Source organism: Schistocerca cancellata, chromosome 5 (assembly GCF_023864275.1).
Source record: "Schistocerca cancellata isolate TAMUIC-IGC-003103 chromosome 5, iqSchCanc2.1, whole genome shotgun sequence".
Classification (NCBI taxonomy): domain Eukaryota; kingdom Metazoa; phylum Arthropoda; class Insecta; order Orthoptera; family Acrididae; genus Schistocerca; species Schistocerca cancellata.
In genome coordinates, this window is record NC_064630.1 from 255364023 (window position 1) to 255385213 (window position 21191).

Consider the following 21191-nt stretch of genomic DNA (forward strand, 5'->3'; position numbering starts at 1 on the left):
ATCTGATATGACTATCTTTTCCTTGTAATATATTTACTTTGACATCCGTATTACAGTCTTTAATATTTTGCAGTATTTCTTATAATGTGCTATAGCATCAACATTGGAAATGTTTCGGATTGACAGATACAGTTTTCTTTTTGTTTTACAAGATACCCCTATTCCTCGAGTAATCCATGGCTTCTTTGTAGACTTTGCTCTAACCTTGGTAAGTTTTGGGGGAAAGCAGTGTTCAAATAAGGTAAGCACTGTATTAGCAAAAATGTTATATTTTTCATTCATGCCATGAGCACTGTAAACATCAGTCCAGTGAATGTCTCTGAGCAGTGTCCTAAAATAATCAATTTTTGGCTTACTGATTACCCTCTTGAGCTCAGATTTAACAGATTTTATATTCTGTTCAGTATTAACATTTAACGGAAGGAACTGCATGTCATGGTCTGAGAGGCCATTGACTATTGGTTTTGTAATATAATTTTGTTCATTGGACTTTTCTATAAAGATATTATCAATGGCTGTTTGTGAGCAAGTGGCTATCCTAGTGGGGAACTTTACTGTGGGAATTAAGTTGAATGATAGTGTTACTAACTCAGATAAGTTCTTATTGGGAGAGTCTTTAAGGAAATCTACATTGAAATCACCAGCAACCACTATTTCTTTGTTTTTGGTTGTTAAATGGGCTAGTACAGCTTCAAGGTGGTTTACAAACAGATTAAAGTTACCTGCAGATGCTCGATATACACTTAATATTATGAAAGATTTTTTGTGAAATTCTAATTCTGTTGCACATGCTTCCATATGCTGTTCTAGGCAAAATTTATGAATGGCTATGTTCTTAAATTTATGACAGTTCCTGATGAATGTGGCAACTCCTCCTTTCTCCATTTCTGATCTACAAAAGTGAGATGCTAACCTAAACCCTGTAACACTTAAAAGTTCTATACCAGTGGTCACATGATATTCCGAGAGGCAGATTATGTCAGCTGGGTTTGAAGACTCTAATTCATCATTACAGATAGTTAATTCATTAATTTTATTTCTCAGTCCTCGAATATTTTGATGCAATAAAGATAGCTGACATTTCACATTGACTGAGTTAAAATTGGGTGGAGTTAAAATATCTACTGACAGTTGAAAATTCTTAACCAATGGCTGTTTATGTTGATGTAATAAGCTGGAATTATGTTTTTTGATTTCTTTCTCAAACTGAAGGTTAGTCTCAGTTCTAACCTCTCTTAAAATTTGCTTTCTTTCTGTCCTCCCTACCCTAAAAAAGGGTCTTTTCTGAATCCTATAACCACTGGTATTTTACCACTCATGACAGTGCCTCCCCCCTTTAACTTTCCTGCTATTTCCCCAGCCAATTTACCTTTCTCCTTCCTGTTGAGGTGAAGTCCATGCCTAGTATAATCCCACCTACTGAGAGAATCAACATGAACCACACCAATGTGTGACCCCGCACCCGACATGAGCAGCCGTTCCAGCTCCAAATTAACTCTCTTGACAGAAGAGTTCAAATGAGGTCGGTCATGGCGCCCAAGAACAATAACAAACTCAACACTAGTATGCTTTGATGCTGATGCAATCTTCGCCAGGTCACACTCTATACTGTACCCAGGATCTCTGTCAATACTGTTACCTGCCCCACCCAAAATAACCACGGTGTCTTCCTTAGTGAAATCTTTGCAAAGTGATCCTAAATCCTCTGTCACCTGCTCCAGACCAGCACTAGGTTTAAAAAAATTGGTGACCTGGTATTCTGATCCTAGTTCATCCTGCAAGAGTTGGCCAACACCTCTTCCATGGGAACTACCTAACAACAACACTTTCTTTCTCTTTACTGATTTCCCTACATTCTTACTTTTCAATTTGCTGCTGAAAGTTTGTTGTGCCCTGTCTACACCTGTAACTGCTTGAGGCTCACCAGCTTCTAACTGAAGCAACAGGTCAAATCTATTTTCCACATTCACCATAAAGCTGTCAGACAAAGTTCTAGGCCTGTTCCTCCTGTTGCCTGTCGCCACTTCCCACCTCTCTTTACCCTTCTCCCTCCTTAACCTGTCAAGATCTCCCCTGGCCTTGTCTAACTCAGCCTGAAGGGCAGCAATTTTCCCCTCCTGTTCCAGTATCTTCCTATCTCTACTACAAATCCTACAAAACCACTGATGAGTCTCATTTACTTCCCCTATTCCCACGCCACTACAGTCACCCACATGGAAAAAACTACAGCACCCATCACACCAAAGCCCCGACCTAACAATTCTACGGCAAGTCAAGCACTTTTCACTCATGATAAACGTAATAGTTTATTAAGAATAAGTCAGTTAAATTACACAAACACGAAAATATGGTTACACAAATTTGGCCTATACGCAACTGTGTGTAAACTAAAACAGAAGTGCAAAGTTTCTGAAACAACAAGTTAAACTTTACGCTACTTTCCGGAAATGCTAGTTAAATAATGAAGAGGTACGCTAAGTTAAATTGCTGGAGGGAGCAAGGAACAACTAAACGAAATTCTATAGATTTGCTGCAGCAGAACGTAAACACAAAATACGACTGTACGGTCTTTTCGCGTTTTCTGCTATATTACGTAAAGAAAAACAAAACCTATAATGGTACACTTAAACGGCACACTAATACACTTATTTACCACGTAATCAGTACTAATCTATATGTTTTATAATCTAAAATAACTTATCTTTACGAGAACACCAAAACTCGCGCTAGTCGCCTGGCTGCAGGGCTGCTTTGTCTCCTTCCTTCCAAACAGTTTAGAGAAGGTCTTGAGCACTTAATTTTTTGCTTCACAACAACAACTTTGACACACTATGGCTGCGCATCCAGTACTTAAAACTGTGTGCTCCTGACTGACTGGTCAAGAGTGTATCTGTCATTTACAGTTGTTAGTTTAAGATGCCACCATAATTACTGCACTGACATTGCTTATACACCATGAAAAAACTCAGTCTCAGAAGTGTTTGGACATATGTTATATATGCTGTTGTCACAAGCAGATGAAGAGGGAGAATATATGAGGGCAACTCAGTGTGTCAAGGGAAAAGATAATATAATAATCATGGGGGATTAGAATGTTGATGTAGTAAAAATAACTGAAGATGATGTTATGGGAGAACATGAGTTCAGTGGTAGGAATTGGAGAAGAGGAAGATTAATAGAAGTCTGCAATAAATTTCAGCTAGTAATAAGCTGCAACTATTCAAAAGTCGCAAAAGGAGGAGATATACTTGCAAAAGACCTGGAGGTAGAGGAAGGTTCCAGTTGGATTACATCGTTGTCAGACAGAGATTTGGAAATCAGATAGTGGAGTGTAAGGTATGCCCAGGAGCAGATATATATACACTCAGACCACAATTTAGTTATGATGGAGAGTGAAGAGTAGACTAAAGTTTAAGAGAAGAAGAATGAATGCCAAAAACAAGTGGGATATCGAAGTACTGGTGAATGATGGGGTGCATTTGAAGTTCTGTAGGGTTGTGGACACTGTGATAATGAATATCACAATAGGCAGTTCAGTTGAAGTGGAATGGATATCACAAAAAAGTGAATTACAAAGGTTGGACAGACAAATATAGGTACAAGGAAGGTAACAGCAAAGAAATCTTGTCTATCTAGGATAGTCAAAACACCCTCTTTGAAATTAAAAGCAACATTAAGATTGCGATAGGAATTCAAATGCAAAAGCAAGAGAGAGCAGATAAGCAGAAAGAGTACACTGAAGAGTTCTGTAAAGCAGAGGAATTATCTTCTGATGTGATAGAAGAAGAAATGGGAATTGATCTGGAAGACATTCAACAAAGTAAAATAGTTCAAGATGTTAGTAATTCTCGGGATGATGGGTGTAGACCATGTAAAGCCATGAAAAAATGCATAATATACAATATGAATGAAAATCAAGCAAGAAAAATAAGAATAAAGACCAAGAATGAAGTCCCTGGATACAAAGTTTATAATACAGGTATGTAGTTCTTTGCCCCTATTATCCAATCTGTATATCAAAGAAGCAGTGGTGCAAATAAAAGAAGGGTTCAGAAGTGGAAATTAAATTCAAGGAGGAAGAATTTCAATGGTAAGATTCACTGATAAGATTGTTACTTTCGGTGAAAGTGAAGGTAAGAACTGAATAGTATAATAAGTACATATCTTGGATTCAGAGTGAACCAAATAAAGATGAAAGTAATGAGGAGTTGCAGAAATAAGATAGCTATAAACTTAACATCAAATCTGGAGAGCACATAGTAGATGAAATTAAGGAATTTCGCTGGGGAGCACATAGTAGATGAAGTTAAGGAATTTTGCTACCTTCAAATAAAACTTACAAATGACAATTCATGCAAGGAAAACATGAAAAGCAGACTGGCAGAGGTAAAGATGGCATTCCTGAAAAATATCCTGTATTAAATGTGGTTCTAATTTGTAAAATTTCTTTAGATTTGATTGATTTATTGTGTAACTGAAGTGTAATGGATTCCTTTTAGCGTTCATGCAGATGATCTCACACGTTTCATTACATAGGGTCAACTCCGCAGAATAGTTGAGGAGGGGAACATGTGGAAAACATTGACAAGAAGAAGAGTCAGGACGATAGGAAATGTGTTGAGGCATTAGGGAATAACTTACATAGTACTTGAGGGAGCTGTGAAGGGTTAAAACTGTAAGGGAAGGTAGAGGCTGGAATATATCCAAAGAATATTGGGAGCAAGTTCTACCTGGACATAAATTTGTCTTCCCTCACTCTCTGTTGTTTGTTGGTTCTATCTGTTGACTAATGTACCATATTGGATTGTTTATTGACAGCAGGAATGGCCAACCCAGGAATGTGTGTGTGTGTTTGGCTAGAAATGTTACTGTTTATGGTGTAAGTCCACCCATGAGGGCAGTCACTCATACAAGCAACTGAAAATTATGTTATATTAAATATGGCTACTAATTTGTTGAATTCCTTGCCATTTTTGAGACTGTCACTGTTGATGATACATTTTTTTTGAAAGAGGGGGAGGGGGCTTGATCCCCATGACACCCTTCTCCCCCTTTCCCACCCCACCCTTGGATCTGCACCTGAACTTATTTGTATATCAGATGTGCACTCTACTTTTTTCCCACTCTCCTTTTCATAACTTGCAAAATAGTTTATGAAACTTCCTGGCAGATTAAAACAGTGTGCCGGACCGAGACTCAAACTCAGGACCTTTGCCTTTTGCGGGCAAGTGCTCTACCAACTGAGCTACCCAAGCATGACTCATGCCTCATCCCCACAGCTTTACTCCTGCCAGTACCTCGTCTCCTACTTTCTAAACTTTACAGAAGCTCTCCTGTGAACCTTGCAGAACTAGCACTCCTGAAAGAAAGGATATTGCGGAGACATGGCTAAGCCACAGTATGGGGGATGTTTCCAGAATGAGATTTTCACTCTGCAGCAGAGTGTGCACTGATATGAAACTTCCTGGCAGATTAAAATTGTGTGCCTGACCGAGACTCGAACTTGGGACCTTTGCCTTTCGTGGGCAAGTGCTCTACCAACTGAACTACCCAAGCACGACTCATGCCCCGGCCCCACAGCTTTACTTCTGCCAGTTTATGCTTTGTTTGGAGCTATAAAATTCAATGTGTTGTGCTTACTTTTGGATTTTTAATGCCTCTTTTTAAAATATTATAGTACAATCTAGAATAGTCTTTTTTTATGGGCGTATAATATACCCTTAGTAATTCATGTAACTTCCTCCAGTAATCTAGTGTTTCCCTCTGTAGCCTGAGAATTGTTACTTAACAATTCTTCTAAATACAGCTTCAGATAATGACACAAAATTGTTAGAAAACAGCTTAACTTTTTCAATGACATTCATTACCAGTATAACTCCTCCAAGTGAAGACTGAAGGTTTCTAGCATATCATTATTGACTGACCTTAAATATTTAAATAAGTGATTAACTTCATCACAAAGGCTAATGTCATTTACTGTAAGCAGTTGATCATCAGGATCTGAGAATCTATTGAGAATCTGACTTACATTAATATAGTTGCTCCTTCTCCTGTCAATGAGTGTTTTGTCAAATAGGCTCCATGAGTTACATGTTATTGTAGTGGAAGACTTAACTACTGCAATTAGATTGAATAATTTCATCATGTATTCTAATTCTCTCCTTCTATTATTTTTAGTTAATAAATTTCTACTGAAATTACCCATGGAAATTAAAACCTTGGTTTTGGAATATAGTTGGCTCAGAAGTTGTTGCATCTGGTTTAGAGAAGGATACATTTTCCCTGTATACTGCCAACACTATAACTACCATAGTATTTGTGCTAATTTAAGTTCCACAGGCTTCTGTGTGAAGAACTTAAGTCTAGGGATTTAAATATTACATTTCCTCATTTCTCCTTAATAGCTCTACAGTTACCTGTAAGTGGACTGGTGGGTATAAGATATCCTGCAAAATATTATTAAATCTCCAAATTACACTCAAGTGCCTGGCAGAGGGTTTATCAAACCACCTTCAAACTAATTCTGTATTATTCCACTCTTGAACAGTGTGCGGAAAAATGAATGCCCATAACTTTCTGTGTAAGCTCTGATTTCCCTTATTTTATTATGATGGTCATTTCTCCCTATGTAGTTCATCATCAACAAAATATTTTTGCAGTTGGAAGAAAAAGTTGATAGTTGAAATTAACATGACAAGAACCCACCGCAATGAAAAAAGCCTTTGTTTTAATGATTTCTACATCAGATCCTGTGTCATGTCCATGACACTCTCTCTCCTATTTTTTGATAATTAAAATGTCCTACCAGTCTTTGAACTTTCTTGATGTACTCCATTGATCCTTTCTGGCAAGGACCCCACACCATGCAGCAGTACTGCAAAGGATGGATAAGTGTAGTGTAGGCAGTCTCTTTAGTAGATTTGTTGCATTTTCTGTGTGTTCTATCGATAAAACACCATCTTTGGTTTACCTTCTCCAAAACAGTTTCCATACGTTATTTCCAATTGAAGTTGTCTGTAATTGTAATTCCTAGGTATTTAGTTAAATTTACAGCCTTTACATTTGATTAATTTATCATGTAACTGAAGTCTAATGGATTCCTTTTAGCATTAATGTGGCTGACCTCACACTTTTCATTATATAGGGCCAATTGCCAATTGTTGTACCATATAGATATCTTATCTAAATCATTTCGCATTTTGTTTTGATATTTACTAGGTAATAAACTGCAGCACCATCTGCAACCAACCTAAGATGGCTGCTCAGATTGTCTCTTAAATTATTTATATAGATAAGGAACAGCAGAAGGCCTGTAACACTGTCTAGGGGAATGCCAGAAATTATTTCTGTTTTACTCAATGATTCTTCATCAATTACTATGAACTGTGGCCTCTCTGATAAGACATCAAGAATTCAGTCACATAACTGCGATGATATTCCATAAGCACTCAATTTGATTACAAGCAGATTGTGAGGTATGATGTAAAAGCCATGTGGAAATCTAGAAACATAGAATCATTTTGAAATCCTTTGTCAATAGCATTCAGCACTTTGTGAGATTAAAGAGCTAGTTGTGTTTCACAAAAATGATATTTTCTAAATCTCTGTTGACTGTGTGTCAAAAGATGTTCACTTTGAGGTACTTCATAATGCTAAAACACAATGTATGTTCCAAAATCCTGCTCTATATCAATGTTAATGATATGGGCTTGTAATTTAGTAGATTACTCCTATTACCTTTCTCAAATAGTGGTGTGACCTGTCCAACTTTCCAGTCTTTTGGTACAGATCTTTTGTTGAGCAAGCAGTTGTGTATGATTGTTAAGTATGGAGCTATTGCATTAGCATACTGTGAAAGGAACCTAACTGGTATTTAAGCTCGACCAGAAGACTTGCTTTTATTAAGTGATTTAAGTTGCTTCACTACTCTGAGGGTATGTTCTTCTGAGTTCCTCATTTTGACAGCTGCTCTGGATTCAGATCCTAGAATATTTACTTTGTCTTCTTTGGTGAAGGAATTTCAGAAGGCTGCATCCAGGAAATTTGCTTTAGCAGCATTTTCATTGATAGTGTTTTGCATATCATGGGAGATCAGCTCTATCATTTATTAATTTATTTGATATAAATGGCTCAACTGTTGTCAATACTATTTCTTTGAGTTCAAGCCACATCTGGTCTACACTTACATTATTAATTTGGAAGGAGTGGAGATTGTCTCTCAGACAGATGTCAAGCGAATTTTTATCTGCTTTTTTGAATAGATATATTTTTTGTTTATTTTTGGTGTATTTGAGAGTTATGGTATTCAGTCTTGCTACGACAACCCTGCAATTCATTGATCCCTGTATCCAATTTGATGTTGTTAGTAGCTCAGGATTACTTGTTGTTAATAGGCCAAGTGTTTTCACAAATGTTTATTATTTGAATGGGCTCATGAACTAACTGTTCAAAATAATTTTCAGATAATGCATTCTGCACAATTTTGGGTGATGTTTTATGTATACTTCCAGATTTAACATGCATTTTCACCAACATATAGAGGGTAAATTGACCACCTGCTATATGTAATTGTATGAGTTGAGTACATGTTTGAAATTAGACTCAAGTTTTCTTTGAATCTTTCAGCAATCATCTGAGCTGGAAGGTCAGTAAAAGAACCCAATTATTATTATCTTCTGGCTGCAAAGAATGGTGTCTGCCCTACTAACTCACAGGAACAGTACACTATAATATTGCTCCAAGATAAACTGCAGCAACAAACATGTCACTACCAACTGTATATAGCTTATCCTTTATGAACACTATTAGATACTTCACAAAAATTTCAGCTGAAATTATCTCTGGCTTTAGCCAGCTTTCAGTGCCTGTAACAATTCGAGCATGAGTGCTTTTTATTCATGCTTGGATCTCTTTTACTTTCCCCACACAGCTATGATATCTTATAAGCATTATAATGACAGTTCCTAGATTTACATTCTTCTTGTGTTCAACCTGCACCCTTTGAGCCTGAAGCCCTTTTTGAGTTTCCCTGAGACCTTCTAAAGTAAAAAAACACCCAGTCCATGTTGCACTGCCCCCACTACCCATATAGCTGCCTCCTGCATGTAATGGGCTCTTGATATACACTGAAGCTGGTATAGGTAGGCATGCGTATTCAAATACAGAGATTTGTAAACAGGCAGGATACAGCACTGCAGTTGACAATGCCTATATAAGACAACAAGAGTCTGGTGCAGCTGTTAGATCAGTTACTGCTGCTACAATGACTGGTTATCAAGATTTAAGTGGATTGGAACATGGTGTTATAGTCAGGACATGAACGATGAGACACAGCATTTCTGAGGTAATGATGAAGTGGGGATTTTCCCATAAATCATTTCGTGAGTGTACTGTGAATGTCAGGAATCTGGTAAAACATCAAATCTCTGAAATCACTATGGCTGGAAAAAGATCCTGCAAGAATGGGATCCACAGCAACTGAAGAGAATCTCTCAACATGACTGAAGTGCAACCCTATCACAAATTGCTGCAGATTTCAGTGTTGGGCCATCAGAAATTGTCAGCGTGTGAACCACTCAATGAAACATCATCAATATGGGCTTTTGGAGCTAAATGCCTACTCGTGTACCCTTGATGACTGTATGACACAAAGCTTTACACGTTGTCTAGGCCCACCAACAGCAACACTGGACTGTTGATGACTGGAAACATGTTACCTGGTCATATGAGTCTCGTTTCAAATTGTATTGAGTGGATGGACATGTACGGGTATGGAGACAATCTCATGAATCCATGGACCCTGCATGTCAGCAGGGGACTGCTCAGAATGGATGAGGCTCTGTAATGGTGCAGGGCATGTGCAATTGGAGTGATATGAGACCCCTGACACATCTAAATATGACTCCCACAGGTAACATACATAAGCATCCTATCAGATAATCTGCATCCATTCATGTCCATTGTGCATTCCAATGCACTTGGGCAATTCCAGCAGGACAATGTGACACCCCGCACATCCAGAAATGCTACAGAGTGGTTCCCGGAACACTCTTCTGAGCTTAAGCACTTCTGCTGGCTTCCAAAGTCCCCAGACATGAACAGTATTGAGCATATCCGGCATGCCCTGCAACGTGCTGTTCAGAAGGGATTTCCATCCCCTTGCAGTCTTATGGATTTATGGACAGCCCTGCAGGATTCATGGTGTCAGTTCCCTCCAGCATTACTTCAGACGATAGTTGAGTACATGCCATGTCATGTTGCAGCACTTCTGCATGCTTGTGGGGGTCCAAGACAATATTAGGCAGGTGTACCAGTTTCTTTGGCTCTTCAGTGTATTTAATGAAATCCAAAACCCCATCACCCTACGGCACAAGATGAGGAATCTGCAGCCTACATGGTTGCAGAACCACCTGAGACTCTGATTCGGACCCTCCACTCAGCTCTGTACCAGAGGTCTGCGATTAGGCCTGTCAACTATGCTGCAAATAGTGAACACTCCTTTCATCTTGCAAGCACAACTGGCAGCCTTTATCACTTCCGATAGCCACTTGAAACCAGAGAGAATCTCTTCTGATCCAAAGCATCACACATCATTGGTACCTAAGTGAACTGGCTGCAGCCTGTGCTCCTTATAGCATCCAGAAAGGCCTGTCTCTCATCTGGAACGACTCCACCCAGTATGCACACAAAGTGGATACTGGCTTTCTTCTCCTCCTTGGAGCCACTTCTCTAAGGGCCCTCATAAAGCATCTAACAATGGAGCTCCCAGTACCAATAATTTCACCCCTTGTGATTGCCCAAACTTGCAGGCTGGGAGGTTCCTCTGAAGCAGGACAAATGACTGCATCTGGCTGTGGGACATTGTCAGCCACAGATAACACCTGGAATCTGTTTGTCAGACTTACCAGGGAGGCCTTATGTTTGGCCCCTCAGGACATCTTTCACAGCCTGCCATGCCCCAAGGTAACCACCAATTTGACAAAGAATGAGGGGTCAACCTCAATGAAAATAGTAACTAGGCTGGCTACTGGTGTGGACTGACTTGGGGATTTGTAGGTCATGTAGGATGTTCATTGGATTCCTACGTACTGTCCCTACAGTAATGGCCATCTACTGCAGCCTTAAGATGTGTAACTGAAGCCAATGCATCCTGGAGCTGAACGTGCAATGTCACCACCTCAGATTGCATATGCACATAGCAAACACAGTCCCTATCCATACTAAAGATGGTAGAAAACTATACTACACATACAAACATGCACTACAAAACTCAACTATTTTCATTGACAAAAATGAAAAAACTGTATCTAGTAAATTAGATTAACATGGAAAGATTCAAAAACTAAACTATCAAAGTATGCAGGTGAGACTAAATAATTAGCACCTTGTTAGGAACTTGTAAAATGTCACAAAATTGGTTGTTTTCAAACACAAATGAAAACACAAGAACTCTGTCTAGTATGTACACTGAAGTACCAAAGGAACTGGTATAGGCATGCATATTCAACTACAGAGATTTGTAAACAGGTTGAACATGGCACTGCAGTCAGAAATACCTACATAAGACAACAAGTGTCTGGCACAGTTGTTAGACTGCTTACTGCTGCTACAATGGCATGTTATCAAGATTTAAGTGAATTTGAACATGGTGTTATAGTCAGGCCATGAGCAATGGGACACAGCATCTCTGAGGTAATGATGAACTGGGGATTTTCCCATACAACCATTTCACAAATGTACTGTGAATATCAGGAAACTGGTAAGGCACAAAATCTCTGACATCACTGCAGATGGAAGAAGATGATGACTGAAGAGAATTGTTCAACATGACAGAAGTGCAACCCTTCTGCAAATTGCTGCACATTTGAGTGCTGGGCCATCAACAAGTGTCAGCGTATGAACCATTCAGTGAAACATCATCAACATGGGCTTTTGGAGCTGAAGACCACTCTTGTACCCTCAATGACTGCATGACACAAAGCTTTATGTATTGCCTGAGCCCGTCAACACTGACATTGGACTGTTGATGACAGGAAACATGTTGCTTGGTCAAACAAGTCTTATTTCAAATTGTATCAAGCAGTTGGACATATACGGGTATGGAGACAACCTCACGAATCCATGGACCTTGCATGTCAGCGGGGGACTGTTCAGTCTGGTAGAGGTTCTGTAAAGGTGTGAGGTGTGTGCAGTTGGAATCATATGGGACCCCTGATATGTCTAGATATGAATCTGACAGATGACATGTATTTAAGTATCCTGTCTGATCAGCCTGCATCCATTCACGCCCATCGTGCATTTTGACAGACTTGAGCAATTCCAGCACGACAATGCGACACTCCACACAACCAGAATTGCTACAGAGTCGCTCTAGGAACACCATTCTGAGTTTAAACACTTCTGCTTGCCACCAAACTCCCCAGACATGAACATTATTGAACATATCTGAGATGCCTTGCAACTTGCTGTCTACAAGAGATCTCCACCTCCTTGTACTCTTATGGATTTATGGACAGCTCTTCCGCACCGATAGCTGAGTGGTTAGCATGACAGGTTGCCATCCTACGGGCCTGGGTTCAATTCCCAGCTCGGTCAGGGATTTTGTCCACTCAGGGACTGGGTGTTCTGTTGTCTTCATCATCATGTCATCCCCATCCGGCGTGCAGGTTGCTCAATGTGGCGTCGAATGTGGTAAGACCTGCACCAAGGTGGCTGGACCTGCCCCGTAAGGGGTCTCCCAGCCAATGATGCCAAACGCTCATTTCCATTCCCATGGACAGCTCTGCAGGATTCATGATGTCAGTTCCTTCCACCACTACTTCAGACATTAGTCAAGTCCATGACACATTGTGTTGTGTGACATCTGCTTACTCATGAGGGCCCTGCATGTTATCAGGCAGGTGTACCAGTTTATTTGGCTCCTCAGTGTATTAAATTGACAAACAGAAATTCAGAAACTAAACTATCAAAGCACACAAGTGAAACTATGTAGTTCACTTCTGGTTAGGAGCTCATAAAAATCACTAAATCTGTTACTTACCTGTTACTGCTGTTGCTCAGCCAGTGGCTGTTGCCTGACTCAACACACTTAGCAACAGAATTTTTTTAAACCCCATATTTGTCACCTATTCTGATGCCTCAGTTTAAAATTTGGCTATAAGATGCCTACAACCCTCCTCTGTAATGGTTCTGCAATGTCATCCTCAGGCTTGGCGACAATTCAGACAGCAAGTTATTAACACATTTGAGAAAAAGATCAGACCTCAGAAGTTCACATGAGCTGTAAGGTGGATTAATGATGTCACATAGACACCAAATTTCAACACAATTCTGCTCAATACAACAGTGGATGTGTCACATGATGAGGTCATGACAGCCCTTCTTATCTGCATTCGACCCTTTCTTTTGATATCTCTGTGATGGCAGTTAGAGCTGTAACACCCAGCATTGAAATCATGTCATTTCCTAATGGGTGGCCAAGAAAAACATTTCAGACACATCACTGCTCAGAATTGACAAGAAAAGGCCTCAGGGGATGGCATAAAGAGCATCAATGAAACCACTCCTTTCCTTGGGGCACCGATTCCTGCACATTTCATGGTTGAAAACAACAGTTTGCAGTCTGATGAACAACATGAAGATGAAGATGTTCTTGACAACCTTTGACGCTTCTGACACCCTCAGAAGTTTCAGCCCTTCTCTAAGGACACTGTGGTATGGCATCCCCATTGAGTGTGGTCACACCCCTTCAGAATGCAGCACAACCACAATTTTACAGGTTGGAACCACTAGGGACTGTTCAAAACCCTTCAACAAAACCTGAATGTGATCCAAAGCAGTAAACTTTAATTATGCTTTTTCAACCCTCCTGTTTCCCACTCTTCTGGGGCATGCAGCATTAACATGCACATGAATAAAACAGTTCAGTGACACACTTGGTGCTATCCACACAACTTTATTGAGCACATTGCAAGTGTACCTTTCAGGAAAGTCGACACCAGTTCAGCCTGGCAGCTGCTCTAGTACCTGTAGGCAGGTGGACCCACACAAGGGGTGTTGAAGGGATTGCCTAACCCTCAAGTGCTAGAGCAGCCACTAGGCTGATTTGCTAACTAAATTTCTGACAGGTAGTACTCAACAACAGAAATATCAAAGCCACAGTTTGGTTTTCTTAAGTATTTCAATATAGAAGAGCAAGAATGTACTTAATTCATTAGACAGTAAATAATGGCTACTGGTAATATTCTAGACACTTGACTTCATACAGAAAACAAAGAGTGTCAGTAGGAAAGAGTCCTGTATTAATATATATCACTCATAATGCAAATAGAAACTAATTACATGTGATGTCCCACAGGCTTCTATTGTAGGGTCTCTTTCCTTCAGTTATGTATATTAATGACCATTCCTCAGTGCATTGTAAGATGCTGAGTTCATTTTGCTTAAAAATGATACAAACACTGCGATAAGTGGCAAATTAAGTATAGTTTCAAAAAGTTTAGTTAATGAAATTTCCATGAATATTAAAAAATGATTTCTTGGCAATTATTCGTCACTAAACTTTGAAAAACACACTATATACATTTCAGAACTAATAAGAACCTCCCTCTCCAGTATACAGTAAAATATGATGAATAGAAGAGGTTGACAGTATTAAATTCTTGAGATTACAATTTTATAATAAATTTAATTTAGAGCCACATACCAATGAACTGCTGAACCACCTGAACAAATCTTTATTTACAGTGTGTATTTTTTATACCTAGATTATATAATAATAAAAAAGCTAGCATAGTTCACTTACTTTCATTACATTCTGTCATATGGGATCAATTTTTAGGGTAATTTGTCAAACAAAGCTAAAGTTTTCTGAGTCCAAAATGTTTAATACAAATTATTTGTGGTGTGAACTCAAGAAGTGCTGCAGAGGAGTGTACAAGGAAACAAGGATACCAACTACACCTTACCAGTATATTTAATCTATAGCAAAATTTATCATAAATAATCTATCCCTTTCTCAAACCAATGGCTCAGTTATTGGAATGAATACTAGGTATAAGAATAGCACTCACAAAGGTTTAAAGTTACTTACTTTGGCCCCATTAATGATGCATGACTTTGATGCATTTCCCCACAACAGTATTCCATACTGCAGGTGTGAGTGGAAGAACGAATAATGAGAGTATAGTAGCAGATTCTTAATGACTTTTTGCAAAATGATGGCTAATTCTGCCCCTGCTTTTTAACAATCCCCTAAATATCCTTCTTACCTCCCCACAGAAGAAACTAATAGTCCCTAAATCTAAGATGGTTTTGTGCACTTGTATATGTGTCTATCAGCAGTAATAAAAATTTCACATCCTGAAGGTAATTAGTGACCAGCAGTTCTGTCTCATCATTTTATTATTGGACAATATATTTTTCAATGACATTACATTAATGGAAGCATACATGTAAAAAGGAATCATTTTGTTCACAGAAACTTGGTGCAAATGTGTTGTTCTGTAACTCATCTGTCATGAAGCAGTGCAATGTGATATTTTTGGCAGTGAAACCAGTGGTGGTTCCACTAGTTCTCAGAGACATAAAACCTGTCATTTCTGAAAAACATTTATTGCTCTCAATAGCCATGGGGATTTCAATAGAAGAAATAGAGATGGTAAGAATAGCTACCATTTATTTGTCAAATAAATGCAATATTTATTAAGTATATTAGCAATGCACTAAACTCATATAAACCTACTAACAAAATATGAGAAATGATATTATATGCATGCACACACTTACACACACACACACACACACACACACACACACACACACACACACACACACACACACACACACACACACACACTCTGAAAGTTTTGACAGTGAATATAATATGGCACATTGTTATACTTTCAAGAAATATGTGTATTAGTAGCATCCACACTGCTACAGTGTATGGCTCCTAGAAACAGTGCAAGTGCCTTTGTTGTATTCCTTCACATGGTAGTCACATGCTGTGAGCCGTGGAAGACAAATTGGGGCATTTTGACCAAAAGATTTTTTTTAAAATTGCAAAATGATTTTGAGTGTGGACAATTGCCTTGAATGAATGCATGTTAGAGATTCTTCATATTCCATGCCTGCAGATTTAGTAATTGTTAACAAGTTTACATTATTAGCAAGGGCCATGTCCAGCACTGATGGTGTGCTCTGGGGAGTAGACCAGTGTGCTTCTCCAATACAAATAAGGTAAGCACAGAACCAGTAGTGTTCTTTTTTTTCCAACAACAGTAATTCCTGGATGAAATAATATATAAAATGAAGGGAAGGCAGCAACCACTCACCTATATCTGACTGATGTGTGGCACATAGAAACATGCAACAGAAAACAATATTCACATTAGCTTTTGAACACTTGCTCTTTCTCTAGGAAAAGTACATACATTCACATAACCATATGTATACCAAATGCTTACATCTGCAGCTACTATGCCACATGTACAAAATTGTCCTACTAATTTACCTAACTGGATTATATAATTAGCTGAAAGTTGTTTAATGATGACAGAAAAGTCTTGTTTATACGCATGCCTCAGTGAACATATGAATTCATATCATAATTGGTATACATAGATGGTGAGTAAAATACATGACAGTGCTATCACCAATACTTGGGTTGACTAGGTATCACTCAGTTCGGTAAGTGTCAACCCACCCTCCAACACTGCATATCATCCTGCCCCCCAGAGCATTGTACACCAGAAATATGTACATGACTCCTTCAGGACAAGCATGAAGCAGAGCAGGTCATGTGCTACAAGGGTGTGAATCAAGGTCTGTTCTTTTTTTACAATGTGTAAAAATATTTTATAAAACAAAATTGTGTTTAAATATTACAATGCCATGAGTTATTATTACTAGTAAATCATATTAATTAAGGCAATTAATTGATAAAATATAGATATGTACACGTTCAATTTACAAAATTTGTAATTACAAGTGAAACTTCAGACTAAAATACTTTTATCAGTTTTTTTCTGACTTTTGACAATAATTTTTTTGGCAGTCCTTTACTTCACACTCTTCATCATGGTCCAGCACTCTCTATCATCTCACTGGGTAACTTACAGTTCATATCATCATGATATACCTTAATTATATAAGTCCTGTATTATAAAATCAAACAACTGGAAAGGGTCACATCACAGTCAATGCTCAGGTGCTAAAATAACTGTTATTATTGGAAAAGAATCAATGTTAATCAAATTTTCTTAATACTTGTTGTGTTTACATTCTGCATCATATACTGATATTCAACATTTTATGCTCCTTATAAGTATCATGTTCTTTTTATCCGTGCACTGCACATATGCTTTCAACAAAATAGTGCAAAAGTTTTGACAAAAAGGTAAACTTGTAAATAGGTTAGTGCAAAATGAAATATAGTATACACATGATTGTAATAGTATAAACATGTAGTAATAGTAGTAGTAGTAGTAGTAGTAGTAGTAGTAGTACTAGTAGTACTAGTATTAGCTTTATTCATTCATAGATCTCTTTTTACAAGGATATAGGACATGTCAAAGTATTTACAAATTTAGATCAATTTAAAATAAGCTAATTTGTATACACATATATTTACAGACTTCTAGTTAGAGGCAATCATTAGATTTACTACTGGTATACAAACACTTTTTTTTACAAATAGTTTATTAAATCATGTAAAGCCACATGGTTCACTCATATCTCACTATCAGTCACTGCACACACTATACACACAATGTTTCATAACACTTCACTCAGTACACACACACACACACACACACACACACACACACACACCAGTGATCTCTGGGCCATTTTCTGTACTGTACTGCAATTTCCCATTTGCTATCCTGAAAAACTGAGTCAGCATCACTCCATAATTACTGAGATGTTGAGCTCAGAAAGAGGAAGAGGTGCTATGCAAAGCTTGGGGGTAAGTATTTCTAGAAATTGAAAAAGAAGGAAAAAAAACATAAAGCGAAGGTGTTATGTGGAACGTTGGATATTTTATAATCATCATTATTATTATTATTATTATTACTTATTTAATAACATTTTTTTTATCAAACCCCTACTCTGTTGCAGCTAAGTGATCCTTCAATGTATAAAATGTATTTCTTAATAGGTACTTTTTAGCTGCATTTTTAAGTAAGCGTATTTTTGCAATTTCCTTAATCTCTTTTGGTAATTTATTGTACAATTTTATTCATTGGTAGAAAATGCTGTTTTGAGTCGTATGTTCGTTGCATGGTCATGGACAGCACTGTTTGTGCAGTAATTACCAATGCTATTTTTGATGTGTACAACTGATTGGTAAATGTATTCACATGGAGCAGTTAAAATCCCCAGTGTTTGGAATAGATCTTTACAATGAGCTCAGCTAGAATTTTTAGTTATCATTCTTATGGCTCTTTTCTGGAGTTTGAAAATTGCGTTCATATTTTGTGCATTTGTTCCCCAAAAAAAGAATGCCATAGCTAAGAATTGAGTGTACATATGTAACTAAAAGACACTGCATGTTACACACTGATTATAGGATTTTAAGGGCATAACATGCTGATGACATTCTGTTTGCAAGTACCTTTGTGTGTTCACACCACTTCAACTGAGAATCAATATTCATTCCTAGAAATTTTGCATTTGTTACACAGCCTATAGAGGTGCCATCTACGTTTAATTTAACATTGCCATTTTTCCTCTTCAAACTGAAATTCATGGCATTAGTTTTCTTTATGTTCAATGTCACTTCATTGCTTATTGACCAATCATAAACTTCCTTCAGAGTTTCATTTGCTTTCTTGGCAAGGAGTTCTCTTGTTTTCTCAGTGACTATAATATTGCTGTCATCAGCAAAGAGAGCTTATTCACCATGAGTAACACTTCTGGGAAAGTCATTGATGTATATCAGGAACAGTATTGGTCCTAATATGCTACCTTTCGGAACCCCTATATTTATGTATTTTGGTTCTGATAAGTGTTTTACTAAATGTTTGGACCTAGTTGAAGTATGTGTTATCTCTACTCTTTGTAACCTATCTAACAATCGCTAGTCACCATATAGCAGAGATGCTGAGCCGCAATAGGCACAATTGTTACATTCCATCCTGGATTTTCCATTGTTTGATTTGTACCCTATCTGTTAGGTATGATCGAAACCTGTCATTAGCTACCCCTCTTATTCTTAATGCTTCTAATGTATTTAATAGACTCTTGTGTTCAACTGTATCAAATGCCTTAGAAAGATCCCCCTGGGTCTTGCTCAGTATCTTCACCATGGCTACATCCCCTATGGATTTATAAAGTAAGTGACACTCTCTCAAGATTATACTAGACTGGCAGTTTTAAATACTACACATTTACTGCATTAAATTTTATGGTTGCTTTCCATCTTCCTTAAGGTCTACAAATTCATTCTCCATCTCTTGGTCAGTGATCCAGTACTCTAGAACCAGTACTACCTAAAGACAGAATGAGATTTTCACTCTGCAGCGGAGTGTGCGCTGATATGAAACTTCCTGGCAGATTAAAACTGTGATAAGGTTCCGAGTTTGAGTCTCGGCCGGGCACACAGTTTTAATCTGCCAGGAAGTTTCATACCTAAAAACAGATTGGGTTTCTGAACAGCTTATTGTCTCACCAAAATAATAGCTGTCTAGATCAAAATCAGAGTCACTATGTCACTAGGAATTGTAACACTCAAGGTTATAGTTACCCATTATCTACCATCCCAATATTTTTCATTGGGCTGCATTAGTTGCTCCACAGTGATCTTGCTCCTCCTGTGAAACTATTATCTGACTTAGTGAATGAGCTAGTCTTGTTTCCCAGATATAATTTAAGAAGGTATCATAAACTGGGGCACTTCTTAGAGCAACTTTGCCACTTTTTGAATGAAATTGTATCTGACACTACCAAATTCCCTGATCATCCAATAGAGGTGTTAATGCTTTCATTGCACAGTGCAAACAATGAACAACAGATCTGGCACACATTTTAGAATCATTGATCATTTCCTGGTCTCAGTCAGTGCTTTTTCTTTCAGCTTGTGGAACACTTTGTTTTCTAGTAGTCTACAAAAGTCTCACCCTACCTATTCATTCTGACAAGTAATAATTATTTCTTTTGTTCAATACAGTATTTAATTACATTTCAGAATCAGTTTTAGGAATAAAATTGTGTGGTGTATTTAGCATAATAATATAACTTGGCAATGTTGCACAAAGAAGCTCAGAAAATAAGGGGAAACTTTGCCAATATAGCATATTACCTCTTTCACAATTTTTTTTATTTGAGCATTTTGGGCCGCTGTTTAGGTTGTTAAAATGTGAAGGCTCATTAGAACCAAAGCACACATATATCAAAATTATTATGACACTGCATTACAGCTAGCTGTCTCTGCAATGACTAATAAGCAAATGATCAGTGGAAAAGCTCCAAAAGAGATCAATGCCCTTCAAAAAACAATTGAAAACGAAGTACAGTGCCTCCATTTAAAGAAATCAGTGTGCCAGATTGCACTGAATAGTGAAGAAGAAGAGGAGGTTTGGAACAAGTCCCCACATGTGCAGGCTGGGGAATAATATTTCTTGATGCTCTTGATCAATGGTTCAATGTGAAAAGTCTCTTGGATTCCACGGGGAAGCAGATTTCACAATTCAAAAATAACTTATCTGCTGATGACAGTACCATTATTTTGTGAAATGGCATAAACAGTAACTTTGTTCACATAAGTACCAAAATATTTATTGCACTTGAACTAATGTTAGAGTAGATAGCTTAAAGTATACTTTAGTCATTTAAAAGACAGTTGTTAGGAGTTCCTCCACCCCTTAATGCTTGAATAAATATCTAGATAAAAAATAAAAATAAAGAATCACATTTCTTTAGAAGTACCTGAAATACTCAGGAGAATGCAGCACTTGTCAGAAGCATTGCTAGCTTCAGGCAGAATCAGCATCTACTAGTACTGGCATACAAAAATAGTTAACCTTCCTGTTATTAGAACAGCAATGGTATGATGCAAATTCACAACATCCAGCATTAAGGGGTTAAACTATGAAAAGACAGATTTTACTGATAATCTAGGATGCAAAAAATGATATTTTGTAGAGGATGCTAGTATCCAGGAACAGTTATAAATTCTACCAAAGCAAGTA

At 37.9% G+C, this 21191-nt stretch overlaps 1 protein-coding gene across 1 annotated transcript in view; it reads left to right on the forward strand.

The window, feature by feature from the left end:
* The window catches only part of LOC126188249 (pyrroline-5-carboxylate reductase 3), a 166243-nt gene that overhangs the window by 78306 nt on the left and 66746 nt on the right, over positions 1–21191 (forward strand). The window contains exon 3 of the mRNA XM_049929810.1: positions 15479–15658. Within this exon, the coding sequence (XP_049785767.1) occupies positions 15479–15658 (180 nt within the window). The remainder of the gene's footprint in view (positions 1–15478; positions 15659–21191) is intronic.